The sequence below is a fragment of the Rhipicephalus sanguineus genome, chromosome 10 (genome assembly GCF_013339695.2).
Source record: "Rhipicephalus sanguineus isolate Rsan-2018 chromosome 10, BIME_Rsan_1.4, whole genome shotgun sequence".
Classification (NCBI taxonomy): domain Eukaryota; kingdom Metazoa; phylum Arthropoda; class Arachnida; order Ixodida; family Ixodidae; genus Rhipicephalus; species Rhipicephalus sanguineus.
The window spans coordinates 3,941,829-3,954,348 of NC_051185.1; the positions used below are offsets into that span (position 1 = coordinate 3,941,829).

A 12,520-nucleotide genomic window follows, 5' to 3' on the forward strand; every position below is an offset into this window, starting at 1 on the left:
CATCAGGGTTGCTTTGTCTTGGAAATTTTCTGCAGTTGTCTTGTGCAGTAGGTTACAATGCGTGGTATGCCAAAATCTGCTTGAAGATAATCTACCATGCATTATTACAAACCTTTAGTTTTATTTGTGCAGACATTTAGGCAAGTAATACAACTGGTGCCTGTCCTGTACAGTTATTTGTGGCTAGATGCTTTGGGACTTTTGCTTGATATGTTCTGTACAGTGTGTGGAGGTAGTTATCTGCATGCCCCCTGTTTCAAGACTGCTGGCTGCCAGTGGATACCCTTCAGATTCCCACAGGAAGCTCTCCCTGGCTGTCTGAGAAGCCAGGCAGATTGTGTAGATTAACATGCTCCTTCCAACTGCTGTTGTCATTAGCTTTGTGCGGAGAAAGCCCCCCACGTAATACACGCTTGGTTACTGTGTATGTAAATTAAGGTAGGTCTCTAAAAAGGCTGACACTGTGCTTGTATGTCATGCGCCTACGAGTGCTGCGTTTAGCTGTCTGATGTTTATTGGGGCCCTACAACACTTCTGAACATGGTCTGAAAATACGCAAGCAGTAGCTCCTGCGAAGACGAGCCAAACATAGTGCAGCGTAGAATTTACAAATTGAAGTCTGCTGAAAATCGCTCGCTCTTCTCTCAGCAAATGTCAAACATCAACTGCGGCATATGCTTAAAAGCACATGGACACGGCCATTGGCTTATTTGAACATGGTGATCTGAATAGTTACCGCAGCAACCGCGGCGTGCGCGACGCGGCCGCGCTCGTGATCTCACCATCTCACTGCAAGTGAGCCGCGCGTTCAAAGAAAACAAAAGGAAGTGCTCATGACGTGCGTGTAGTTGTACGGACGTAGCTTTTTGCCCTCTTGCCATGCAGCTTTCAGCGCCATGTCAGCGCGCTCACTAGGATGAAAGGAGAGGGAATGCACTTGAAGCGTGCTACAAATCACGAACTCCGCTCGTACTTGAAGCGCTTGAAGTATTCTAAAAATTTTTGCGGCGGCCGATTCGAGAGAGAATAAACTCGTGACATTGAGGTCATTCTATGATTACTTGGAAACGTGTCGACAATTGATCATGCATGCGTTTTTCCAGAATGGTGTTTTCATGTTTGCATATGTGTCCTCTTCCGTCAACTTGTGCTTAAAAAGTAAATTTAGCAATTCCATTGAAACTGCGACAGAACCGCCGTAATTAACTGTCTCGATCGGTATAAAGAGCCGACATAAACATTGGGTTAGCTAGTAAAATATACTCACCCGTGCTCTTCGAAAACGCTTTTCACGCACGTTTATCGATCGGACGTTTAGTTTCGCTTTTAGCTGTCTGATGTTTAATGGCTGTGGTGTCTCGTCTGGATTGATTGTGCTACCGTGAAAACGTCTCGACAATCGATTATCCCCTCGGTGCAAGCCAGTTTGAAAAGACGCCGTACAGAATGGCGAACCCGGCCGAACCGTTCACGCCGGCAGTTGCCTGTACGCCTGTCGTCAAAGTCGAAATCAGCGTGTCGTGTAGGTGGGTGCGGCGGATCTTTGCGCGCTGACGGGCATCGACAGCACGAGCCGTTCTTGCCCAAACGTCCTAGCAACAGGTGGTTGCAGCAGTGCTTCGAGGCGCAGAAGTACATGCCCGCGAGCAGTTCCTCTTGTGCGCTTCGCTTTCATGCGTAGTGGTGAGGGACTCGTGCAACCCGCAGTGCGGCCGTTGGACGTGTCCATCTTTGCGCGCTTACCTTTTTCCCGCGTTTAATAGTTGATATGTGGTGCGGGAGCCATACAGTGTTGGCTTAGCAGTAAGGCCTCATATGATGGTCTTGATGTGTGCTGATCAAATCAATAAAATTTCTGGGATGGCTTGCATAGGGGAGCGCATAAGTGGTTCAGAAGAAAGTGCACAGGACAGGAAAGACGCTCACTTGCTGATATTATGAAAAAACTTCACACCACGAAAGGCTATGCACAAGTGCAGTCGCAACAAAATAATCTGCACTCTAAAAAGAGCACAAAAAGTATTGCCATATCGTAGGCAAGTACAATATCAGACAGAAAGATAGCTTGGAAGCGGTGCATTTATTTATTCAGCTAAACCATGCAACTGCTAGCAAGGAACTTTAATTCCTTCACCATCAAATGAATCGATGGTGCACATGTATGCATCATTGTTAATCTGGCTCGCCTCATGATCATTGTGCCGTCAATACATTTGATGGTGAAGGAATTAAAGTTACTTTCTAGTAGTTGAATATTTTATCTTAATGAATAAATGCACCTCCTCCAAGCTATATCTTTCTGTTAGTTTGATACGAGATGCTGGCCCAACAACTTGCAAGCCATTTCTGGGAAGCCCATGGAAGACACTTAATGCAGCATAAAGTGACGCAACAGTTAACATGACCTTTATTAGGGCCAGAAGACGCGACAAAGCAACCACACCCAAGGCACAGTTCAGCCGAGTTCCCACAACTGATGATGAAAAAGAACACGCATGATGATAAACATGTATGGAGAACAAAGATGTGTCTAATATATGCCCATAATATTAACTTTTATATAATAATATATAATGTGTTATTTTGCCAGAGAGTGATGATAAAGGCTTCATGTGATGCTCTGCTCCTCTTTTAAAAAATGTAATCAACATTGAATAGGGTTAAACTGAACACCAGTGACACCTGACAAAACTTTACACACAGCAGAAGTGTGGATCGCTGAACTAGTTGATTTAATAACAGAAAATGCACAGCATGAAGATCTGTATGGTGTGCAACATGATGTGCCTTCTCTTCTTCATTCATTACTGTCCTCTGAGTATGGCAGCAGTCCTGCCACCCATGTCATCATGTTCGTGTCCTTCTTGTGTGTGTTGTCTTTACTAGTGGTGAAATGTCATACAGTGAAAAAAAAGCAGACCAAACCCTACCTTGTAAAAGCAGACCAAACCCAGCCTGGTCATATTCCACATTTTTACATGCTTGGTTTATAAACATTTTCTCTTTATTCATTAAGATTAAATCGCTGCAACATCGCTGTGAATTGTGAAAAGTAGCTGTGACATTAAAGAACTGATATTCAAAGAATAGCAGCTGGTTTGACTATTGGTATTTAATTAATTTATTGCAAGAGCACATGCCATGGACCAGTAAAACAGGACAGCATACGGAGGTGAAATGTGTTAAGAATAGATACAGAAATATTCAAATGCATAGGGTAATGTCAACAGATCGGGAAAAATCAGGCACCTCTTCTGCTATAAACCCATGTGCGCTGCTGTTTCTACTTTCTTCCTTTGTTAAATAAGCGGGAAAAAACAAACAAAGTAATGGAATGGTCTCCAAAGGGACCTTTAAAGTAGAACCGCACTTATATGTTTCTCGCTTGTGTAGCATTTCTGGCGTCCAGTGCCAGTAAAGATTCTTCGTGCACCTATGTATTAGAATATCCTTTTCACATGTCATTCCTCCTGCAATGTTCCTGCCTGATACGTTGCAAACTGTCGCTACATTGGATGTGCCAAGGAAGTACATCCAGTATTTTGCAACAATGTGGGCTGCCACAAGGCTGTGAGCCTAGAGAAAAAAATCCTCGCTCTTGCACTTGGTGGTGGTCAAAGGTCGGCAAAAAATGTGGAGCTCACTCAGACTCACTCATGAAATATATTTTGCCCTAAGAGCTCACTCGGTCTCAGACTCAGCAAAATTTTTCTCAACCGTACTCACTTGGACTCACTCAAATTTTTATCAGCCGGACTCAATCTGACTCAAACTCATCAAAATATTACTCACTTGGACTCACTCAAAGTCTGACTCATGGCTCTGTCTGAGTGTGAGTGAGTCGACTCGTGACTCTGTTAGCGCATAATTAGTTTTTTCAACAACGGTGTCAACACCAATATCTCGCACAAATGGTGTTCTACTTGGCGCCTTTTGATCTCGTAAGTTCAAATATGAGTTATCAGTAGTTGCAATGCAGTAAGGACAGTTTTATTGAAAGATATGACTCACATGAAATATTTTATATCAAGACCTACCTGTGAAAGAGTTTGCATAGGGGTGTCACCTGCCCCCCCCCCCCCCCTGCCCCCTCTATAACTCACGCCTCTGATCAATAAATATTGAGCTGGCATATGAACACTAGTGCTTTGAAGTATGTGTGAGTTGACGGGAGTATAAACGTGAGCTGACATAATGCTTATATTAATGTTGTAGTTGTTAAGATAGAACCATAGGTCGGCAAAAAAGTGCGGAGCTCATTCAGACTCACTGAAGCAATACATTTTGCGCTTAGGACTCACTCGGACTCAGACTCACCAAAATTTTCCTCAACCGGACTCACTCGGACTCAGATTCACTGAAATTTTTCACAACCGGACTCGCTCGGACTCAGACTCACTCAAATTTTTATCAGCCAGACTCACGGCTCGATCTGAGTCTGAGTCAACTCATGAGTGAGTTTGCCGACCTATGGTGGTGGTGCATGTGGTAACATTTGCTCATAGAATGCATTAAAGCAGTGTATCTAGAGTCATTCTTTTTAAGACACTGCCCCATTGCATTATTGATGGAGTTGGGTTTAACTTTGGCCAAGGGTCCTCTGATCATTGGTATTGAGCTGCTGGTGGGTACAACTTAAGAAGAGGCCCCGCTTAGATGACATAAGCGATGGCCTCTGCAACCGAAGAAATAGTCCCGCTTATACACTTATACGCTTATATGCTCTCAGAACATGGCCGTGTATGACATCGCTGGACACCAGCAGTCGAGCTCATGACATCAGCCTGGAGTGCCATTGGTGCAGGCTTGTGTGCACCTGCCTTTGAGAAGGAAGACTTGTGCAGTTTTATCCGACTGTAGTGGCATTCATTCTCTTAGGAGACTTGTGCCTCTGTTTGAGCAGATGGACAGAGCCATATTCTACGACAAATGACTGTGTAATTCATAATATTCTAATAGATCACTTTCTTTTGAAGGGCTCTATTGAAGATGAATCTTGATTCAGTGAAAACTGTGTGAGGGCTATGAGCTTAAATCTCATATTTTGGCCAATGTGCAGTGCTCTTGCATGAATTTGTGTCTTGCAGGCAACTCAAGCTGAAGGATGTCTTTTCCAAGTCTGACCCCATGTGTGTTTTGTTTATGCGGTCTTGTGACACTGATCAGTGGTGGGAGGTAAGCCCCCAACAAATAGCACTGTCAGCCTTCTGTAAATTTCATCCTGTTTCTGCTTTCAGGTGGGCCGCACAGAAACAATCCGTGACTGCCTCGACCCTGACTTTGTGACAAAGTTTTTGGTAGACTATTACTTCGAAGAACGTCAGCAACTTGAGTTTAAAGTGTAAGATATCATAGGTGTGTGTGTGTGTGTTTTGCTTGCTAAAGGAAGGTTGAATGAAAATTTCACATTCTTTTGGCATGCAGGTATGATGTTGACAGCAAGAGCACAGACCTCCGTAGTCATGTGAGTATGTGTGAGAGAACAGAAGTTGGCTTATTCATCACTGTAGCAGCTACCAGAAGGATACTGTTGCAGCTTGCAGCAAATACTCATGGAATGGAAGTTTCAAAGCCCAGTGAATATTTTGTCCATGTGCTCATGCAGCCACATCCACTTTATGCTTTTGCTGCCACTCCTTAATATCATCCACTATTTCTATCTGCACTGTAGGTGAAAGTATTTAATTAGGGTACTTATTTCAGCATTAAAATAAGTACCTTGAGATACAAAAGATGCTGCTTTATGACTGCATCATGCATTGTGTTGTGGAGCTGTGATAGTTGCACAGTCAAACACGGATACCACATCTGGAGGGAGCCAAACGAAGCAAAGACAGCTGCTATGGGCCTGAGCCCAAGAAATGTCGTCAGACAGTAATATTCATACGTATGCTAGGTATGGGCGAATATTCGAACAATTATTACAGTATTCAAGTTGGCTTTGACACGAATTTAAAATTTCCGAAATTTTGAAGTATTCGAAACGAACAAACAGATGTATATTTTACCACGTGTAACCCCCTGCCCCCCTTTTTTTAAAAAAGGTGGTTTCACTGCGGTGTAGGGCTGCTATGCTGTGAAACCACCTACCTGTCCAGGGGAAATCTGCGCTGAAGCCACGCTTCAAGGTTAGATGTACATTTTACCCGCACCTCGATTAATTATTTTTCTTAATTTAAAATCTTGTTATACAGGCTTATATGTGCTAAGTACGGCAAGTTTTAAAACTTAAGGTATTTTACCGTTATAACTTGCACCCTACTGCTATTAAAATCCTGTTACTATTCAAAGTTGCTTCCACTTTGCTTCGGGCCAAAAAAGTTACATTTGTACAGTTCTAGTTATAAATCTTAAAAATATTGTGCAAGTTAGTTGCGTTATGACAAAAATGCTCGTTTAAAAAGATGTGATACAGTGCAATCTACGTATAATGATACCACAGATAGCTATCTTATATCTATTATTACGATCGAATTCGACAGATTTCTCAATTTGCCTATTGCCCTCATGTAAAGCCAATTCATATGCAGGGTACCGCAGCTAACTCTAGCCAGATTTTAAAAATACGATGACACACTTTGTGATGGCAGGGCCAGGTACGTGTTGCTGTCTATTGCATAGAGTACGTCACACTATTTTTTGTGTTCTGCTTAATTGCTTAATTAGTTAATATGTATTGATTAATTAACTTCTAATGCAATGAAGCTGGGTAAAAAAATCCAATTAGAAAGTTGTAGATTGGTTCGCAAAATGTCCGATTAACCCTTTGTGGGTTTGCCTATATTTTTGACACGATCATATAAAAACTAGCTGTGGTATATTCGTGTAAGCTGTACAGAAATAGTATAAAACAAATTTCATCAAAATCAAGCCAGTAGTTTACTGAAAAAAAAAGTGGGACATATATGTCCCACTGACTAGTGTTTTCAGAAAGTGGGAAAACACTGTCTCACGAAGGCGCCATCTCGAGATTGCATCAGCGGGTATTTGGGATGAAACGGCCGAAGCAAGTGGCACAGAGTATCGCTTCTCAAGGTGTGCCGAGGAAAATTGTGGGGATCACATTCCAATAGTAGAACACCACCTGCACCTGCGCCTCTTGCGAGCCGTCATAGCGCTGTGGTCTGTTCCTGTAAAGCTTACTTCACCGCATGCACCAACAGTTTTTTTCTCCATTTGCCTGTCCTGGCTTTGGCTCTCAAGATTGTCGAGTATGGCCGTTGTCTCTGAATATGCGCCTACTTTTCAAGAGGAATATGATATCAAGAAAAATATTTCCACGCACCAATATCCACAATTACGCTGAGGAATGAGCTTGGCAGTATCGCAGGGTATTGTTTTGATGCATTTATCGGTCAAGTTATTCCGCAAATTCACAAAAACACGTGATGACTGGAAGCTAAAATCGCCTCCCTGAAAAACCGGAAAAAGAGGAAATCATCCGGTATTTTCATTGGTAGGTTCTTTTTATCTGAAGAAGAAAATTCAGAAGCTATCATAAAAAATTGACCGAAATTCAACGTCACTGTAACACTACTTGTGCCCTTTGAAAGTGTGATAAAAGATTTTTCATCAAGAATACAAAGATTTAGGTAAGATATGAGTGACTTATCGTTGCACCAATTGCAATGGGTGATGTGGGAGAAAATTTTTCCTGCAGACGGAAAAGTGGGATGTATGTGTCCCGCTGTCGCACAAAGGGTTAAACAGTTTCTAATTCCCTATCTATTACTTATTAGTGTTTTTCCCCTTCCTGCAGATGCCCATAAAATTAAAAAAAATACCATGTGATATGTTTGCTTGCGTGCTGCCTAAGTTCTGCCGCCTAAAAGGTGACCGGACAGTGATGATGGTGGTGGCTGTGCGAACCTGTTGCTTGCGGCCGCACAAGGGATAGCCGCTGTGTCTCCTTACCGCTCTCGTGGAGAGGGAAGCATACCTTTTCTGCGCGGAACGTTAGGGAGCACTGCAATATGGTGGGCGTGTCACGTGGTATTTTTTTGTATTTCGATGGCATTTGCCGACAGTGGAAAAACAGGAATATTTAATAGATACAAAGTTAGAAGCTGTCTAATCGAGCACTTTGAAAACCAATGTACAACTTTCTGATTGAAAATTTCTGTGCAGCTACATTGCTTTATGTAATTAATATTACCTAATTAAGCAGAACAAAAAAGAATAGTGAGACTTACTCCATGTACTAGTGAGCAACATGCATTTGGTCGCGTCGTCATTGAATCCGTCGGCATATTTGTAAACTCTGCCTACAGTTAGCCGGGACACCCAGTATATGATACAATTATTGGCAATGTGTCAGATTCAGCAATAGAATTCTGGTTGCCCGAAAGGTGCTTACCACAAATATTTCTCTGAAAGTTTTAAGGTATTTTGAAGAGAAGGATGTAAAACTCATTGCCACAAACAGGCCACCATGGAGAAACCTGTGAGGGGGTGTTGCATGTCGCACATCTGCTTAGCGAGGGAAACGAAAGATAGTTTTGGCAAAAACCACACCTCGCAGTTTGTCAAATGTGCCATAGGTGTAGTATACCTTTGCCTTGTGGCAAGTCTTGCATAGTACAACACAGCATTGTGTGAGCAATTGAGCACAGGAACATGCAACAGATGTCACAAGTGGTGCACACTTGCCAGCAGATTCCTGCAGGTGTGGACTACGTAATTCTCAGATACATAGAAGAAGTAAGAACCCTGCTGCGATTGGTGGCAGTGCTCCTTCGTTTTGTGGTCGTCTTAATTTGCACCCCTTTCGCTATTGTAGACATCACTAATACCATGAGCTTTTGTTCTTCAGTATACCTGTAATAGATGAGGCTTGCATTGCTGCAGGATTTCCTTGGCCAGGTGAACTGCACGCTGGGAGAACTTGTCGCCCACCAGGGCACACAGGTCAAGCTCCAGCTGTCGTAAGTTCTGCCACAGTGGGACACAAAATTTTAATTTATCTGTTTCAACATACTATAGCCTTGAAGGGCTATCGCAGGAGCGGGGAGTACCTAATACAAAAATTGCAGAACAAAACAAGATGTACTGAACATGAATATTCGATAGTGTGGGCAAAAAAACTGTGTTTAAACGCATCAGTGCGGTGATCAAAAAGGAGTCATATTCAGTCGATGATGGTGTCGGGTTAATGTAGGTTTAGCGGTTGCGCTAAGTAGAGGAAAGCGTGGAAAGTGAATCAGAGTATAATGAAACTTCAGAGATTCAATGCGACGATGAGAAGACAAGGTCAGTTACCTGTACCTATAACAGCCTGTAATAGCGACAATGAACGAAGCATATAGTTTTCGTTTGGACAGATTCAGTTTTTTCCATGTCAGATATTTTGTGTGGGTTTCATACGACAGAGCCTTACTCGAGTATTGGACGAACCAGAGCTTTATGTGTGAGGAGTCTTGTGTTAAGTAAGGCCGAGCGTGGCTTACGTTGCTGGTGCACTAGCCTTCTATGCGCACGATTGCACATGAGTTCAATGTGATGTGACGAAGACATATCCTTAGAGAACATGAGACCCAGATATATATAGAGTGACACATTTTCTAGAGCAGAGCCATTAAACAAATAGTTAAAAGAAGAAGGGAAAGGGCAGCATTTCCAGAGAATTTTCAAAAATGTGTTGCAGGGCTTCTTTAAAGTGCAAGTACTGAGGCCGATTGGAGAAAAAAGAAGAAATCCAGTTAACTAATGCTTGGTTGTTAAGGGTTACAGTGATCTTTTTCAATAGTTTAGTGTGGGACACAGTATCAAAGACTTTCGAGAGGTCTATAAATATTGCGTCAATTTGATTGCCTTCATCGAGCGCCTGGATGCACTTATTGTGTTGACGTTCAGAAGGATTGCTTATCGGGTGAGTTAGTCATCCATGAACGTAACGTGTAAAAAAAATCGCAAGCTGCACAAGTTTTGCTTCGTCTTAAGAGCAATTAATGGAGCAGTATGAACAGCATCACCAACATGTTTAACATGCTGCAAACAGCCAGGTCATTGCGACAGATGCAAAATTTCCCAAGTAATCTAAGGCAGCTCAGTATTTGTCTTTTTCGTTTTGACAAAGCTCATAATGTACATTTTAACAAGATCACTGAGAAAAATTGGGGAGGGGCGAAGCATGTAGGGAAGGGTGTTTCAGCTCCACTAACGTGAAACCTGTGGAGGGGCGAAGCATGCAGTGTGCGCCGGTGTTTCCCACTGCAAGATCACTGCTAATGGGCAATGAGAGACAGAAGAAAGATTAGACACAAAGACCGACAGTCCACTTTTAGTTAACGTGCACCCTGTGAATCTTTATTGTACAACTATGCACAAGAGAAATCTCCCACCGGCACTACATTGCAGGTCAAGATCCAATGCCTATATATACGGGGTGGCCGGTGAATGGTTGTGCAGCGCGAGCAGTCAGTTTTTTCGATCAAGAAACTCGCTAGCAGACTCTGCCTGCGTCGACGTTGTCTCTTACAGGCGAGGGCACGTTCTCATTCCTTGCAAGCTGGTAGTTCAGCATAGAGCTGTGCACGGGCCGTATTTCCGAGCCCGAGCCCGGCCCGGGCCCGCTGACTTTGTCGAAGGCCCGCCCGAGCCCGACGGCAAAGGGCTGCGAGCCCGCCGGGCCCGGCCCGACGTACGAAAACACAATCCCGGGCCCGGCCCGGCCCGGCTTTTTGAAGGTTCGCTGCGAAAACGAAACATCGTTTTCCGGCAATTTGGCTTTTTATTGAGCATGTCAAATATGATCAAGCGACACACGACGAACAGTCTCTATTACACAGATTAGAAACTGTCGTGCAAAAACAGCAAGCAGTCCAACGATTCCGGCTTCAACGAAGTGCGGTGCTTTCGCATTATGTAGCCCGCCGAACTGAAGTTACGTTCGCTGCTTGCACTCGTCGCCGGAATTGCTAATATATTTTTTTGCCAGCCTGGCAAGCTTGGGATATCTCTGCTGCTTGTTTTTTTCAGAAGAATAAAACTTCAGGTGGACAGGAGGGCGATTCCATAGAGAGATAATCGGAGAGCTCATCTTTTGTAACTGCTACATTCTCACCACTCTCGCTCCACTCGCTGAACAACTGCATTGGAAAGGAAAAGCGGTAAAGCGCGGTCGCGGAAAAGGCGCTGTATGCGTGCTGGAAAACAATTCTCGCTCATTCTCTATATTTTGGGCTTGAGTCGGGCTTTGCGCCGGGCCCGAGCCCGGCCCGCTAAAACTCCAAGTAGCCCGAGCCCGGCCCGGGCCCGAGGTGAATATACGTCGGCCCGCCCGAGCCCGGCCCGCGGGCCGGGTCGGGCTCGGGCTTTCGGGCTACCCGGAGCCCGTGCACACCTCTAGTTCAGCATACATCGCGAAAAGAGCATTTCCATAGTCAACGTGCGCCATTCGCTCTCTCTCGCCACACAGCGAGTGCTGAGGCGGCGGCGCCCTCTCTTGCACTCAAGCAAATGGACCGTCACGACAGCAGATAATGTCTTGAAAGGATCGACGCAAGTGTTTGTGGGAGCTGCTGGTATGGCAGTGCAGGTAATGTATGAATGATGGGTAAAGAGCTGATTGTTTTCGACAGCTGTTGTGGGAGCTTTCTAGATTGTAGTAGGCCTCCGTAATAACCCTCATGCCAGTCACAAATGGCAGAACTTGAAGGAAATGAAGCACTTCTTGAACAGGCTGTTCTGTTCTGTCTGTCGGTGTGTTAGTTTATTTCAGTGCCTGCAAACAGCTGTACAGGCTTGGCGACAGCTCGTTAATACACACAATAATATGAACGTAACATATAGCACAGAACAAGATTGCCACTAATGCCGCGTGCTAAACTGAATATACAAAGCACGTTTTGTCAAAATAAACGAACCAAAAAAAAATATTTAAACCCATTTTCACCAAGTACCCTCTGTGCTACCAGCTTCACACAGAGAATGTCTGCAGATGAGCATGCATGTCAAGTAATGCTTTTTCCAGGGGACTGCCAGGCAATTGCGGCACCATCTTATGTGAGTCTGTTCAGTAAAAGCCCCGCATTGTGGCTGCTGTACAGCCTATGTCTTCCTTTCAGTGACTGTTGAGGAAGTGCTTGACTGCAAGGTAAGAATCTTTTAGTTTTTAATGCACTTAATATGCTAAGGTACCACGTGCTCAGTAACAAGCTCAGATTGTTCTTTTAAGCCACGAAGAAGGTGCTCGTTATGGGATAATTACTACTTCATTATGAATATCTTTGCCCTGTAGTGGTTCTTCATCTTCCTTACCATAAAGCATATTTCAACTAGCTTGCTTGTCTCAGAGTTCTTCAACGATACGTGTTGCAAAATTCCCCCTAGGATCCATGTATCAAAATCTGAACATAATACACATTAGTCAAAAACTTGAAGGTTTGCTGATTGTTGCGTCACCTTTCGGTAGAGAAACAAACTGATAAATGGCATTTTCTTGTGTTTAACATTGCAAAGGACCACATGCTTAGTCACTGCAGGGAGTTTGCATTTGCAGTTTACTTTTTCCATATGATAT

At 43.7% G+C, this 12,520-nt stretch overlaps 1 protein-coding gene across 1 annotated transcript in view; it reads left to right on the top strand.

The window, feature by feature from the left end:
• The first annotated feature begins 1,319 nt into the window (after nucleotides 1–1,319).
• Nucleotides 1,320–12,520, top strand: part of LOC119406845 (copine-8) — a 28,271-nt gene continuing 17,070 nt past the window's right edge. Inside the window, exons 1-7 of the mRNA XM_037673591.2 lie at nucleotides 1,320–1,526; nucleotides 5,088–5,175; nucleotides 5,238–5,341; nucleotides 5,425–5,464; nucleotides 8,848–8,924; nucleotides 11,972–12,003; nucleotides 12,066–12,094. Coding sequence (XP_037529519.1) covers nucleotides 1,447–1,526; nucleotides 5,088–5,175; nucleotides 5,238–5,341; nucleotides 5,425–5,464; nucleotides 8,848–8,924; nucleotides 11,972–12,003; nucleotides 12,066–12,094 — 450 coding nt within the window. The 5' untranslated portion in view covers nucleotides 1,320–1,446. The remainder of the gene's footprint in view (nucleotides 1,527–5,087; nucleotides 5,176–5,237; nucleotides 5,342–5,424; nucleotides 5,465–8,847; nucleotides 8,925–11,971; nucleotides 12,004–12,065; nucleotides 12,095–12,520) is intronic.